The sequence below is a fragment of the Sinocyclocheilus rhinocerous genome, unplaced genomic scaffold (assembly GCF_001515625.1).
Source record: "Sinocyclocheilus rhinocerous isolate Xijiao unplaced genomic scaffold, SAMN03320098_v1.1 scaffold397, whole genome shotgun sequence".
In the NCBI taxonomy this organism is placed as follows: Eukaryota; Metazoa; Chordata; class Actinopteri; order Cypriniformes; family Cyprinidae; genus Sinocyclocheilus; species Sinocyclocheilus rhinocerous.
Window position 1 is genome coordinate 389,195 of NW_015663491.1, and position 13,717 is coordinate 402,911.

A 13,717-nucleotide genomic window follows, 5' to 3' on the forward strand; every position below is an offset into this window, starting at 1 on the left:
TGTTACAAAGAAAACAGTGATGACTTGTCTAAAGCAGTATTTCAGGGAGTGTTAATATCTTACCAGACATCAGATTGGATTCCAAATAAGCAAAGAAATTGAGATATTTATTGCCAGTAGTCTTAATATCACATAATACATAAAAAAACAATATTGTCTTGAACACAAAGTTGAAAGTAGCTTTTTTGCCTTTTAAATATTCTAAAATATTTAGGCTTATTTAAAACTTGATATATAATCCTACGAATGATGTCTTGACATCCATTTTCTTTGTAGGATGACCAGGTGGTTCTACAGTGCACTGCTACTATCCTGAAGGAGCAGATCAAACTCTGTCTGTCCTGTGAGGGTTTTGGGAATCGCCTGTGTTTTCTGGAAACTACGTCCAATGCCCAGGTTTGCTTTTCATTTATTTCATTCTGAATTTATGAAATATTGTTTTGGTTTTGGATTCCCAGTTTCCTGTACACTTCTTTTTTTGCCATTCTAGAATGTTCCTCCTGATCTGGCTATATGCTGCTTTATTCTGGAGCAGTCCTTATCTGTGCGGGCCCTTCAGGAGATGCTGGCTAACACAACTGAGCTTAATGAGGTCGGTTCAGCGCACATACATTAGGTCTTAGTCACCTAAAAAAAAGTTCATTTAAGTTTGAAACAGCATGAGGGTTCTCCATAAAAGTGTACATATTTATAACCTGAAAATGTTTTCACATTGTTTTTCTGAGCTCAGGATGACTATCCTCTTGTCCTCCTTCTCTTTTCTTCTCTTTTGCCTGTTTTAGGCAGTCGATTTGGATAAATGGGTAGGTTTCTCTTTGTGCCTCGAAATGTTCTTTGAATTTTGCTTATTCTTATTACTGTGTTTCTATTCTAGCCGCCTTGTCATTGTGATGCTAAACACTGTCAAAGTGTCCTCGTCTTTACTCACCTTAATATTGTATTAATCTTTTGTTTATTAGTGTGTCAAAAAAATGGTCTTGTTGGAGTTTGAAATGTAACGACAGAGAGGCATATAGATGTTTATGCATCTCTTGAATTGTGTATAGTCATGTTTTTCCACCTTCTTCCAAGTCTTCACAAGGAGGAGGCCACCGCACGTTGTTGTATGGCCACGCCATCCTGCTCAGACACACTCACTCTGGCATGGTGGGTCAAATCTCAATACACATATACATCACTAGATGAGTATTTTGAGAAACTTTGCTACAGTGAAAGAGTCATTCAACCTTTCCGTTTTTATTGATTGACATCTCTTTGCACGATGCAGTACCTCAGCTGTTTGACGACATCAAGGTCACTCACAGACAAGCTGGCCTTTGACGTGGGCTTGCGTGAGGAGTCGACAGGTGTCTGATTTCTAGTGGATCATTATCACAAATGTACTTGTAAATATACAAAAGGGAACTCTGACTCAAAGATGTCCATATCTTCATCCAGGTGAGGCATGTTGGTGGACCATTCACCCTGCATCCAAGCAGAGGTCAGAGGGTGAGAAGGTCAGGGTGGGCGACGATCTCATCCTGGTTAGCGTGTCTTCTGAAAGATATCTGGTAATGCTCGTCTCTACTGTATGTAGTCAGCACAGTCTCTTTTGGATGGAGCCTACAGTTTTTACCTGAAAAATTTGTCCCATCAACAGCACCTTTCCTATGCCAGCGGAGACCTCATGGTGGATGCTTCTTTTATGCAAACTCTTTGGAACATGAACCCAGTCTGTTCTGGTTGTGAGCTGGCAGAGGGTTAGCAACTAATATTGATATGCATTGTGGAGATCACCAATTTCTTTGTCTTTACAACAAATGTAATGCATTATTTTGTGATGTTTCCTTTGTTCAGGGTATCTGACTGGAGGGCATGTTCTGCGTCTTTTCCACGGGCACATGGATGAATGTTTAACAATTCCTACTGCTGACCAGGGCGATGACCAGAGACGGTGAGATATAAAGCCATATGCTAATGTAATGTAAACAATTTAATGTCATTTTTTTTTCAGTGTAAACACGCACCACAGTCAATCTTTTCTTGTTTTGCATGATTTTTCAGAAATGCACACTATGAAGGTGGAGCCGTGTGCAGCCACGCCAGATCTCTGTGGAGGCTGGAGCCTCTTCGCATTGGGTTGGTGCTATTTGTATACAAAGATGTTTTTTTTTTTCTTTCTTTGAGCTGATGTTCAACCTGTACACAGGTGGAGTGGTAGCCACATGAAGTGGGGTCAATCCTTCAGAGTGCGTCACATCACCACAGGCAGGTATTTGTGTCTGGATGAAGAGAAAGGACTCCTGCTTGTGGATGCGGAAAAAGCGAATACAAAGAACTCTGCTTTCTGCTTTCGAGCTTCAAAGGTTTGTATACTGCTCTCAGCTTCATACCTTACTCTCTAGGAGGTTGTCCTTTTGAAAATGTTTTCTAACAATCTTTGACGTCAAACATCATGTGACTGAGTAGGAGAAGACGGAGGTGGCTCAGAAACGTGATGTGGAGGGAATGGGGATCCCAGAGATCAAGTATGGAGAGTCCATGTGCTTTGTGCAGCATGTCTCTACCAGTCTATGGCTTACATATGCCTCGGTGGATGCCAAATCTGCTCGGCTGGGGCCACTGAAAAGGAAGGTACAAATATTAATCACATTATTACTGTTTTACTGTATCAAATAAATGCATTCTTGGTGATCATAAGAGACTTCGTCCAAAAAAGAAATCTTACTGACTCCAGACATTTGAACAGCAATGTAAATTCACTCTAGTCAGGCCTAAAACGGCACAATTCAGAGATTTCACCAGTGCTAATATGCGTGTTTCTTTTTCTTAGGCTATACTTCATCAGGAGGGTCACATGGATGATGCTCTGACTGTGGCGCGTTCTCAAACAGCAGAATCCCAGGCTGCTAGAATGATCTATAGCACAACAGGACTCTTCACTCAGTTCATTAAGTAAGAAAAATCCTATCTTAAACCAGCTTATAGTGGTTTAGGCTGGTCTTCTAGGATGAAAGAAAAAAAATACCCAAAAACCATCAAAACAGACCAGCTTAGCCAGACTTGGAGGCCAGATAGATGAGCTTAGCACCATTAACACTGATTTAATAAAAAAAAATAGCTTTTTATCAAGGGTAAATATTAGGGTAAAGATAAATAATATTTATTTGTTAATTTGTGTTGTCTCACAGGGGTCTGGACTCTCTGAGAGGGAAGAGTAAATCTCCAGGCCCATCGTCCCCGTCTCTGCCTCTAGATGCCGTGGTTCTGTCCCTGCAGGATCTCATCTTCTATTTCCGCCCTCCAGAGGAGGAGCTGGAACATGAGGAGAAGCAGACCAAACTGCGCTCCTTAAGGAACCGACAGAATCTATTCCAAGAGGAGGTTAGACATGCTGGCAGATATATACTGTTTACAACTGCAAATAATTTCAGTTATACTAAATCATATATTGTCTTTGCATTCACTGCATATAACATTTACAAAAACATACGCACATAGTAACCAAGGTCTGCTTTGTTGCATAGGGCATGATCAGTCTTGTATTGGACTGTGTTGATCGGCTGAATGTCTACAACACTTCAGCCCACTTCTCAGAATTTGCCGGGGAAGAAGCAGCAGAGTACTGGAAAGAGATAGTCAACTTATTTTATGAGCTGTTGGGTATGGCTGTGTTTACTAATGATTGTAACATGTAATGCATGCTTAGCCACACTGTTTTCAGTGTTTTTGGAAAAATGTAAAGCCCTTACACATTTTTTCTCCTATAGCATCTCTGATCAGAGGAAACAGGGCAAACTGTGCTTTGTTCTGTGATAATCTTGACTGGTTGGTCAGCAAACTGGACCGTTTAGAGGCATCCTCAGGTAGGAAGCCATAATTTATTTAAAAATAGAGGCCGCTGAGATTTATTTAAAAGCTTGAATCCATGATACATTTTTTTTAGGATTCTTTGATAAATAGAAAGTTCGACAACATTTATTTGATATAGAATGTCTGTACTGTCACACTGGATCAATTTAATGTGTCCTTGCTGATTGAAAAGATTTTTTCTTAAAAATGGCTTTTAGACGGTAGTGTAAATGTGCATATTTTAACTGCCAGGCATTCTGGAGGTGCTGTATTGTATCCTTATTGAAAGCCCTGAGGTGCTTAACATCATCCAGGAGAACCACATCAAATCTATCATTGCACTTTTGGACAAACATGGACGCAATCACAAGGTTGATATCTTTTCGTAATCAAGATTGAAACTTTTCTGGACTGCACCTTCAGTCGTATCTGTTCTGTTGTGACTTTTCATTGTAGGTTCTAGATGTCCTCTGCTCTTTATGCGTGTGTAATGGTGTTGCCGTGAGGTCCAATCAGAATCTGATCACTGAGAATCTGCTTCCAGGGCGTGATCTCCTCCTGCAGACCAACATCATCAATTATGTCACCAGGTCTGACTACAAACCAAATAATACATCATAAAAGAGATATGTAGATTAGTTTGTTTGGCATCTGGAGCTCATGTTTGATGTTTTGCAGTATGAGACCCAACATTTTTCTGGGCACATGTGAAGGCTCTACACAATATAAGAAGTGGTACTACGAGTTAATTGTAGACCATGTGGAGTCATTCTTGACTGCTCAGGCATGTCACCTTCGTGTTGGCTGGGCTTTGACCGAGGGTTACAGCCCTTACCCTGGAGGAGGAGAGGGATGGGGAAGCAATGGAGTTGGAGATGATCTTTACTCATACGGCTTTGATGGGCTACATCTGTGGACAGGTGAGGATTGCCTTCCTTCATCTGTTCCAGCACACTGATATCCCACTGCGGTCATCTATAACATTATGCTCTCGTCAGGTCGCGTACTACGTCAGGTGTCCTCATCAAATCCACACATTCTCGCGGCTGGAGATGTGGTGAGCTGCTGTTTGGATCTGAGCGTTCCCAGCATCTCCTTCCGGATCAATGGACATCCCGTTCAAGGCATGTTTGAGAACTTCAACCTGGATGGTCTCTTTTTCCCTGCGGTCAGCTTCTCAGCTGGGATCAAGTAAGAGCCAAGCTTTTAATTTCAACACGTTAATGTTAAAATTAAATCTCCAGTTCTGTTCCTGGAGGGCCGCTATCCAGAAGAGTTTAGCTCTAGCCCTTATTAAACACAATTGAACCAGCTAATCAGGGTCTTTAGGATCACTAGAAACTTCCAGGCAGGTGAGATGGTGCTAAACTCTGCAGGAAAGTGGACCTCCGAGAGCAGAATTGGACTTGACCTAAAAGGACAAACTCAAAAATGCGTTCCAATTTTTTGCCGTCACAGAGTTCGGTTTCTCCTTGGTGGACGGCATGGAGACTTTAAATTCCTTCCTCCTCCTGGTTATGCCCCATGCTATGAGGCAGTTCTGCCCAAAGATAGACTGCGTATTGAGCCCATTAAAGAGTACAAGCATGACTTTGATGGGGTCCGGAACCTTTTGGGACCGACCCAGTCTCTTTCTCACACTGCCTTCACTCCCTGCCCGGTGGACACTGTGCAGGTAGGATTTCATAAAATGTAGCTAAAGGAATATATTAATAAAGTGACCTCTACTGATTTTGCTATCTAAATTATTTCTGCAGATTGTGCTTCCTCCTCATCTAGAGCGGATTAGAGAGAAACTGGCTGAGAACAGCCATGAGCTGTGGGCCGTCACTCGAATTGAGCAGGGCTGGACCTATGGGCCGGTCAGTCTATGACTACATAAGATAAATATATAATTAAAGGATATAATTAAAATACTATGTGCACAATAAACATATTTAATATATAAATAATGTGTCTTTTTGTTGATTTTTCTCTGTATGAAGTCAAGTACTCAATACTGTCAGTCTGCTGTCCACACTCTTTCAGTTTCGTGATGACAACAAGAAGCTGCATCCTTGTCTAGTGGATTTCCAGAGCCTCCCAGAGCCTGAGAAGAACTACAACTTGGCAATGTCCGGAGAGACACTGAAGTGAGTGAAATACTGAGATTTGACATGTTTGTTTCTGTTTGGTTAATAAATCAGTTTCTCTGTATTGTCTCTATAGGACTCTTCTGGCTTTAGGATGTCACGTTGGCATGGGTGACGAAAAAGCAGAGGAGAACTTGAAGAAAATCAAACTTCCTAAAACGTCAGTATTATAGAATATTCTGATAACCACTAATCACGAATATTATTTATGAAGTCTTAATTGAAAGAAATGAATACTTAAATTAATACTACAGCAAGGATGCATAAAAATTTTATCAAAATGAAAAGAAAGACTATTACATTGTTTAAAAAAAATTCTGTTTCAGTTAAATTATTTTCTTTATTATTCATCAAAGAATCCTGAAAAAATCTTGGTTTCCGCAAAAATATTAAACAGTACGACTGTTTTCAACATTGATAATTAGAAATGTTTTTGAGCACCAAATCAGCATATTAGAATGATTTCTGAAAGATCATGTGACGCTGAAGACTGGAGCAATGAATACTGAAAATTCAGCTTTGGCATCACAGGAATAAATTACATTTTAGAATTTAAAAGTTATTTTTAATTGTAATAATGTTTCACAATATTTTTTGATTGAAAAAAAATCAGCCTTTGTGAGCATAAGATACTTACCGAACTCAAACTTTTGAACAGTACTAAACATGTAAAAAATGTCTAAACTTAAATTAGTTTCTGTTTAATTCTTAGGTATATGCAAAGTAATGGATACAAACCTGCTCCTCTGGACCTCAACCATGTGAAACTGACACCGAATCAGAACACACTTGTGGAAAGACTGGCTGAAAATGGACACAACGTCTGGGCTCGAGACCGTGTTCGTCAAGGCTGGACTTACAGCATTATTCAGGTAGGGCTGCACACTTTTTTCAGGAGCAACAAAATATAACAACAACAATAAATGACAAAAATAAGGAAATGCACAAATGCATCCAGAGCATGGCTTATCATTTTTTGTTTTTAAGATTTTTTGTTCATATTTTTGTACTTCTAAACTCGTATTCAACAATTTTCTGACAGAAATACTCTTTCCTGAAATCTTTTGAAAATGTTAAGATATACAATAATAATTATAATATCTAGAATTTTTTATGAGATTAGCATTTTAATACCTGATCGTTCTTTAGGGTTTGCTTCATTTGCTTCTGATTTTACTTGTTTTAGGACATTGTGAACAAGCGCAACCCCCGTCTTGTGCCATACAATCTACTGGATGAAAAGACGAAAAAGACCAATCGTGACAGTGTATGTGCCGCTGTACGGACTCTAATTGGCTATGGCTACAATATTGAGCCACCTGACCAGGAGAGCAGTGAGTCTGTCCATCTAGTCATTTACCAAATCAGCCTTTTCAAAGGGAACTTAAAATCATACAATGAATTTTGTATTTGTAAACTTTTACTCATTGAAGCCTCTATGACCATTTATTTTAGGTGGCCATGGGGCTGGCAGTGGTCGGAGTGATAAGATCCGTGTGTTCAGGGCAGAGAAATCCTACGCCGTAACCCAGGGAAAATGGTACTTTGAGTTTGAGGCGGTAACAGTGGGAGAGATGAGAGTTGGGTGGGCAAGACCAAGCGCCCATGCAGACAGAGAGCTGGGATCAGATGACCTGGCCTATGTCTTCAATGGATTCAAGGTACTTCAATTTCATTAGCATTGTTAGGGGCTTCTTTGTTTTAAGAACCTCCTACAATCGTTCATTGCACCAATATGCTTACATTAGATATTAAAAAGAACCTTGACAAGTATTAGTTTTGATTAGGATATCAACACCAAAGAAAGGATCATCATAATACTGTCATTAACTCTTATGGTCACCAAGGCTGTATTTATTTGATCAAAAATACAGTGAAAACAGTAATATTTTTTCATTACTCCAGTCTTTAGTGTCACATGATACTTCAGAAATCATTCTAATATGCTAATTTGGTGCTCAAGAAACATTTCTTATTATCATCAATGTGGAAAACAGTTGCCCAAAGATAGACTGCGTATTGAGCCCATTAAAGAGTACAAGCATGACTTTGATGGGGTCCGGAACCTTTTGGGACCGACCCAGTCTCTTTCTCACACTGCCTTCACTCCCTGCCCGGTGGACACTGTGCAGGTAGGATTTCATAAAATGTAGCTAAAGGAATATATTAATAAAGTGACCTCTACTGATTTTGCTATCTAAATTATTTCTGCAGATTGTGCTTCCTCCTCATCTAGAGCGGATTAGAGAGAAACTGGCTGAGAACAGCCATGAGCTGTGGGCCGTCACTCGAATTGAGCAGGGCTGGACCTATGGGCCGGTCAGTCTATGACTACATAAGATAAATATATAATTAAAGGATATAATTAAAATACTATGTGCACAATAAACATATTTAATATATAAATAATGTGTCTTTTTGTTGATTTTTCTCTGTATGAAGTCAAGTACTCAATACTGTCAGTCTGCTGTCCACACTCTTTCAGTTTCGTGATGACAACAAGAAGCTGCATCCTTGTCTAGTGGATTTCCAGAGCCTCCCAGAGCCTGAGAAGAACTACAACTTGGCAATGTCCGGAGAGACACTGAAGTGAGTGAAATACTGAGATTTGACATGTTTGTTTCTGTTTGGTTAATAAATCAGTTTCTCTGTATTGTCTCTATAGGACTCTTCTGGCTTTAGGATGTCACGTTGGCATGGGTGACGAAAAAGCAGAGGAGAACTTGAAGAAAATCAAACTTCCTAAAACGTCAGTATTATAGAATATTCTGATAACCACTAATCACGAATATTATTTATGAAGTCTTAATTGAAAGAAATGAATACTTAAATTAATACTACAGCAAGGATGCATAAAAATTTTATCAAAATGAAAAGAAAGACTATTACATTGTTTAAAAAAAATTCTGTTTCAGTTAAATTATTTTCTTTATTATTCATCAAAGAATCCTGAAAAAATCTTGGTTTCCGCAAAAATATTAAACAGTACGACTGTTTTCAACATTGATAATTAGAAATGTTTTTGAGCACCAAATCAGCATATTAGAATGATTTCTGAAAGATCATGTGACGCTGAAGACTGGAGCAATGAATACTGAAAATTCAGCTTTGGCATCACAGGAATAAATTACATTTTAGAATTTAAAAGTTATTTTTAATTGTAATAATGTTTCACAATATTTTTTGATTGAAAAAAAATCAGCCTTTGTGAGCATAAGATACTTACCGAACTCAAACTTTTGAACAGTACTAAACATGTAAAAAATGTCTAAACTTAAATTAGTTTCTGTTTAATTCTTAGGTATATGCAAAGTAATGGATACAAACCTGCTCCTCTGGACCTCAACCATGTGAAACTGACACCGAATCAGAACACACTTGTGGAAAGACTGGCTGAAAATGGACACAACGTCTGGGCTCGAGACCGTGTTCGTCAAGGCTGGACTTACAGCATTATTCAGGTAGGGCTGCACACTTTTTTCAGGAGCAACAAAATATAACAACAACAATAAATGACAAAAATAAGGAAATGCACAAATGCATCCAGAGCATGGCTTATCATTTTTTGTTTTTAAGATTTTTTGTTCATATTTTTGTACTTCTAAACTCGTATTCAACAATTTTCTGACAGAAATACTCTTTCCTGAAATCTTTTGAAAATGTTAAGATATACAATAATAATTATAATATCTAGAATTTTTTATGAGATTAGCATTTTAATACCTGATCTTTCTGTAGGGCTTGCTTTATCTGCTTCTGATTTGTTTTAGGACATTGTGAACAAGCGCAACCCCCGTCTTGTGCCGTACAATCTACTGGATGAAAAGACGAAAAAGACCAATCGTGACAGTGTATGTGCCGCTGTACGGACTCTAATTGGCTATGGCTACAATATTGAGCCACCTGACCAGGAGAGCAGTGAGTCTGTCCATCTAGTCATTTACCAAATCAGCCTTTTCAAAGGGAACTTAAAATCATACAATGAATTTTGTATTTGTAAACTTTTACTCATTGAAGCCTCTATGACCATTTATTTTAGGTGGCCATGGGGCTGGCAGTGGTCGGAGTGATAAGATCCGTGTGTTCAGGGCAGAGAAATCCTACGCCGTAACCCAGGGAAAATGGTACTTTGAGTTTGAGGCGGTAACAGTGGGAGAGATGAGAGTTGGGTGGGCAAGACCAAGTGTCCATGCAGACAGAGAGTTGGGATCAGATGACCTGGCCTATGTCTTCAATGGGTTCAAGGTACCTAAATGTTAAATTTTTTAGCATTCTTAGAGGCTTCTTTGTTTTAAGAACCTCCTATAGTTGTTAATTGCACCTAATGTGTTTACTGTCACTTTTGACCAATTTAATGTAGAGTAAAATATAAATATCTTTAAAAATGAAACCGAACAGTACTGTATAATATAATATATCTGATTTTTAACCGTAGGCTCAGCGTTGGCACATAGGGAATGAGCCATTTGGCCGGCAGTGGCAGTCTGGTGACGTGGTGGGCTGCATGATTGACCTGACGGAGCAGAACATCATGTTTACTCTGAATGGAGAAATGCTTATTAGTGACTCTGGATCTGAGATGGCCTTCAAAGACATTGAGATCGGAGAAGGTGAGAGTCACGAAAAGGAATAAGATTGAGATATTAGTTGCTGTGACATATAATAATATGTCCGTTGTTCTCCTGAGCAGGCTTCATCCCTGTGTGCAGTCTGGGGCTGTCTCAGGTTGGCCGTATCAACCTTGGGCAGAATGTGAGCAGCCTGCGTTACTTCACAATCTGTGGCCTGCAGGAAGGTTTTGAGCCTTTTGCCATCAACATGAAGAGAGATATCACCATGTGGTTCAGCAAGAGCTTGCCCCAGTTTGTGCCTGTGCCAACAGACCACCCTCATATTGAGGTAAAAACACACTGAAAATGCCTTATTAATTCATGTGAATCTCAGCTGCAGGTCTTTCACTTTCTCAATCAAGTGATGTTAAGTTAAACTAAAACTATTAAAAATCATCTTCATTCATTAAAACGAAGCTGAAATCAAATCAAATATGAATATTAGATGAAAAACTTTAATGATGTGAAAAAATGTTGTGAAAAATGTTGCAAATAACTCAAATAAGATGAAGTACTAAAATGATTAAACCTAAAACAGAAATCAAAATATATATAATATATAAAATATATAAATTAGATGCATTAAAAAAAACGAATAAATGACAATTCCTAGAACTTAAACCAAAATTAAAATGAAAACTGAACATATCAAATATTCTTCCAAATATGAATAAACACTGTAATAGTCTAAAAATACTAAAATAACACTGTCTCAGACCCTTTTCTTCTTTCATTGCTCCAACAGGTGTCCCGTGTGGATGGAACAGTGGATAGCGCCCCTTGTCTGAAACTGAACCATAGGACATTTGGGTCTCAGAATGCCAACACAGGCCTTCTGTTCTTTAGACTCAGCATGCCAATCGAATTCCATGAAACCTTCAAAGTGCCAGTGGGAGCTTCACCCCTCACCCGAACCCTCACTATCCCTGAGGATGAGGCCCTTGAGGTGGACCCTGAATCTGAATTTGAGCTCCTGAAGAAGTCAGCCACTCGTAAGGAGCAAGATGAGAAAGAAAAAGAGCCATCTGTCCCTAAAGAGCTTCCTGGCAACAAAGAGGGCGAGAATGAGAAGGACACCACCACAGAGAAGAGCAAAAAGAGAGGGTGAGAGAATATAAAGTAAATGAGAGATTTGTAATCCTCTCTTTTGTTTCTGAAATGACAAAGTATCCATGATTTCCAGGTTTTTTTCCAAGGCGAAGAAGGCAGCGTTTATTGCCCCACCACCGGTGGTTCCAACAGTGCCTCGTCTGATGGAGGACGTTGTCCCAGATGATCGAGACGATACTGATATTATCTCTAGCACAACGACTGTATGGATGAAATTTTATAATCTTTTCCTCACGAAATATCTTTGCATTACTTGCAGAATTTCGTCTAAATAATGCGTTGATCCTTGACAATGTTGTCATGTATAATAAAAGCTTCTTTTCATTCCACCAGTATTATTATTCAGTCCGGGTCTTTGCCGGACAGGAGCCCAGTGGAGTATGGGTAGGGTGGGTCACTCCTGACTACCACCAGTATGACCCACATTTTGATCTGGGTAAAGTCAGAAATGTAACTGTTACGGTTGGGGACGATAAAGGCAACATTCATGACAGGTAAGACCATTCATGCTGCTACATACTTTAGTACATTTTCCACCAGAATAGGCATACATGAGTAAGGACCCAGGCTTAACTTAAACCATTTCATATCACTTTACATTTCTCAGAACAATACAGTGTCTTTCCTCTGCTTTCTTCAGTGTAAAACGCAGCAATTGCTACATGGTTTGGGGAGGAGAGTTTAGCAGCTCACAGCAAACACGCATCAGCCAGGAGGATTTTGTGATTGGCTGCTTGGTGGACCTGGACACAGGACTGATGAGCTTTACAGCCAATGGGAAAGAGATCAATGCCTTCTACCAGGTGAGAGAAAGTGGTCAAAGTGAAGTAGTTTAAATTACATGACTACATGTTTGCAGCAGTGTTCCAAGTGCTATATAATATAATATAATTTCATGTTTTTATTTATTCATCTCTTTTATTTTACAAATACTTAAAAGCACCATAATTGTATGCCCATTTAATGTGACATTAAGCTCTTTCTCTGTGTTTCAGGTGGAACCTAATACTAAGCTCTTCCCTGCTGTCTTTTGTTTGCCGTCAAGCCAGAACATGTTACAGGTGGAACTCGGCAAACTAAAGGTCACTATCTCATGCTGAAGATGTCATTTTGTTGTACAAACACTATATAGTAATTTTTAATGTAAATTATTCTTATTCTACTTTTTCTTTTCTGTATCCAGAACATTATGCCCATCTCTGCGGCCATGTTCCGTAGCGACCATAAGAATCCGGTCCCTCAGTGTCCTCCCAGGTTGGATGCCCAGATGTTGACACCTGTCATATGGAGCCGGATGCCCAATCACTTTTTGGCTCCTGAAACTGGCCGTGTGAGTGAGAGGCAGGGCTGGAAATTGCAATGCATGGAGCCTCTTATTATGATGGCGCTGCACATTCCAGAAGAAAACAGGTATTACATTAGTATGGAAATAGTTCCTGGCTATTTAATTAGAAATTAGAAAAAAATAAAATAATTCAGTGTGTTATGAAAAATTTAACTTTCAAAACTGAAAATGTTCTTTTCGTCTCTTCTCCAGGTGCATTGACATCCTGGAACTGTCGGAGTGCACCGACCTAATGAAGTTCCATTACCACACACTGAAATTGTACGGCTCGGTGTGCGCTCTGGGCAACAACCGTGTCGCTCACGCCCTCTGCAGCCACGTTGACGAATCGCAGCTCTTTTACGCCATCGAAAACACCTACCTTCCCGGCCCCATCCGCAGCGGCTACTACGACTTGCTCATCTCCATGCACCTAGAGTCTGCCAAGCGCAACCGTCTCATGACTAATAAAGAGTTCATTGTGCCCATGACGGATGACACACGTAGCATCACCCTCTATTCAGATGCTGAGAAGGCCCATGCGCTTCCTGGTGTTGGGCTCACCACCTGTCTACGCCCCAAACTACACTTTGCCCCAACTGGATTTGTGGGTACTAATGCAGACCTTTACACCCTCAGTCCCATTTTACCTCTGCAGGTAGGTGGAGGAAATGAAATGTGTGTCTTGTTGTAAAGACACAAAATTAGCA

General features: G+C 39.6%; 1 protein-coding gene across 1 annotated transcript in view; it reads left to right on the forward strand.

The window, feature by feature from the left end:
• Window positions 1-13,717, forward strand: part of LOC107728853 (ryanodine receptor 1-like) — a 48,105-nt gene that overhangs the window by 3,172 nt on the left and 31,216 nt on the right. The window contains exons 2-36 of the mRNA XM_016539140.1: window positions 277-396; window positions 491-592; window positions 783-803; window positions 1,072-1,146; window positions 1,268-1,346; window positions 1,438-1,550; window positions 1,640-1,739; window positions 1,837-1,933; window positions 2,044-2,118; window positions 2,189-2,345; window positions 2,449-2,613; window positions 2,813-2,934; window positions 3,171-3,363; window positions 3,507-3,642; window positions 3,750-3,845; window positions 4,084-4,202; window positions 4,288-4,421; window positions 4,510-4,751; window positions 4,830-5,022; window positions 5,290-5,506; window positions 5,589-5,693; window positions 5,860-5,963; window positions 6,040-6,123; window positions 6,676-6,835; window positions 7,150-7,297; window positions 10,003-10,208; window positions 10,399-10,573; window positions 10,654-10,862; window positions 11,319-11,677; window positions 11,757-11,886; window positions 12,017-12,177; window positions 12,324-12,486; window positions 12,679-12,765; window positions 12,867-13,093; window positions 13,221-13,665. Of these exons, the coding sequence (XP_016394626.1) occupies window positions 277-396; window positions 491-592; window positions 783-803; window positions 1,072-1,146; window positions 1,268-1,346; window positions 1,438-1,550; window positions 1,640-1,739; window positions 1,837-1,933; window positions 2,044-2,118; window positions 2,189-2,345; window positions 2,449-2,613; window positions 2,813-2,934; window positions 3,171-3,363; window positions 3,507-3,642; window positions 3,750-3,845; window positions 4,084-4,202; window positions 4,288-4,421; window positions 4,510-4,751; window positions 4,830-5,022; window positions 5,290-5,506; window positions 5,589-5,693; window positions 5,860-5,963; window positions 6,040-6,123; window positions 6,676-6,835; window positions 7,150-7,297; window positions 10,003-10,208; window positions 10,399-10,573; window positions 10,654-10,862; window positions 11,319-11,677; window positions 11,757-11,886; window positions 12,017-12,177; window positions 12,324-12,486; window positions 12,679-12,765; window positions 12,867-13,093; window positions 13,221-13,665 (5,319 nt within the window). The remainder of the gene's footprint in view (window positions 1-276; window positions 397-490; window positions 593-782; window positions 804-1,071; window positions 1,147-1,267; window positions 1,347-1,437; window positions 1,551-1,639; window positions 1,740-1,836; window positions 1,934-2,043; window positions 2,119-2,188; window positions 2,346-2,448; window positions 2,614-2,812; window positions 2,935-3,170; window positions 3,364-3,506; window positions 3,643-3,749; window positions 3,846-4,083; window positions 4,203-4,287; window positions 4,422-4,509; window positions 4,752-4,829; window positions 5,023-5,289; window positions 5,507-5,588; window positions 5,694-5,859; window positions 5,964-6,039; window positions 6,124-6,675; window positions 6,836-7,149; window positions 7,298-10,002; window positions 10,209-10,398; window positions 10,574-10,653; window positions 10,863-11,318; window positions 11,678-11,756; window positions 11,887-12,016; window positions 12,178-12,323; window positions 12,487-12,678; window positions 12,766-12,866; window positions 13,094-13,220; window positions 13,666-13,717) is intronic.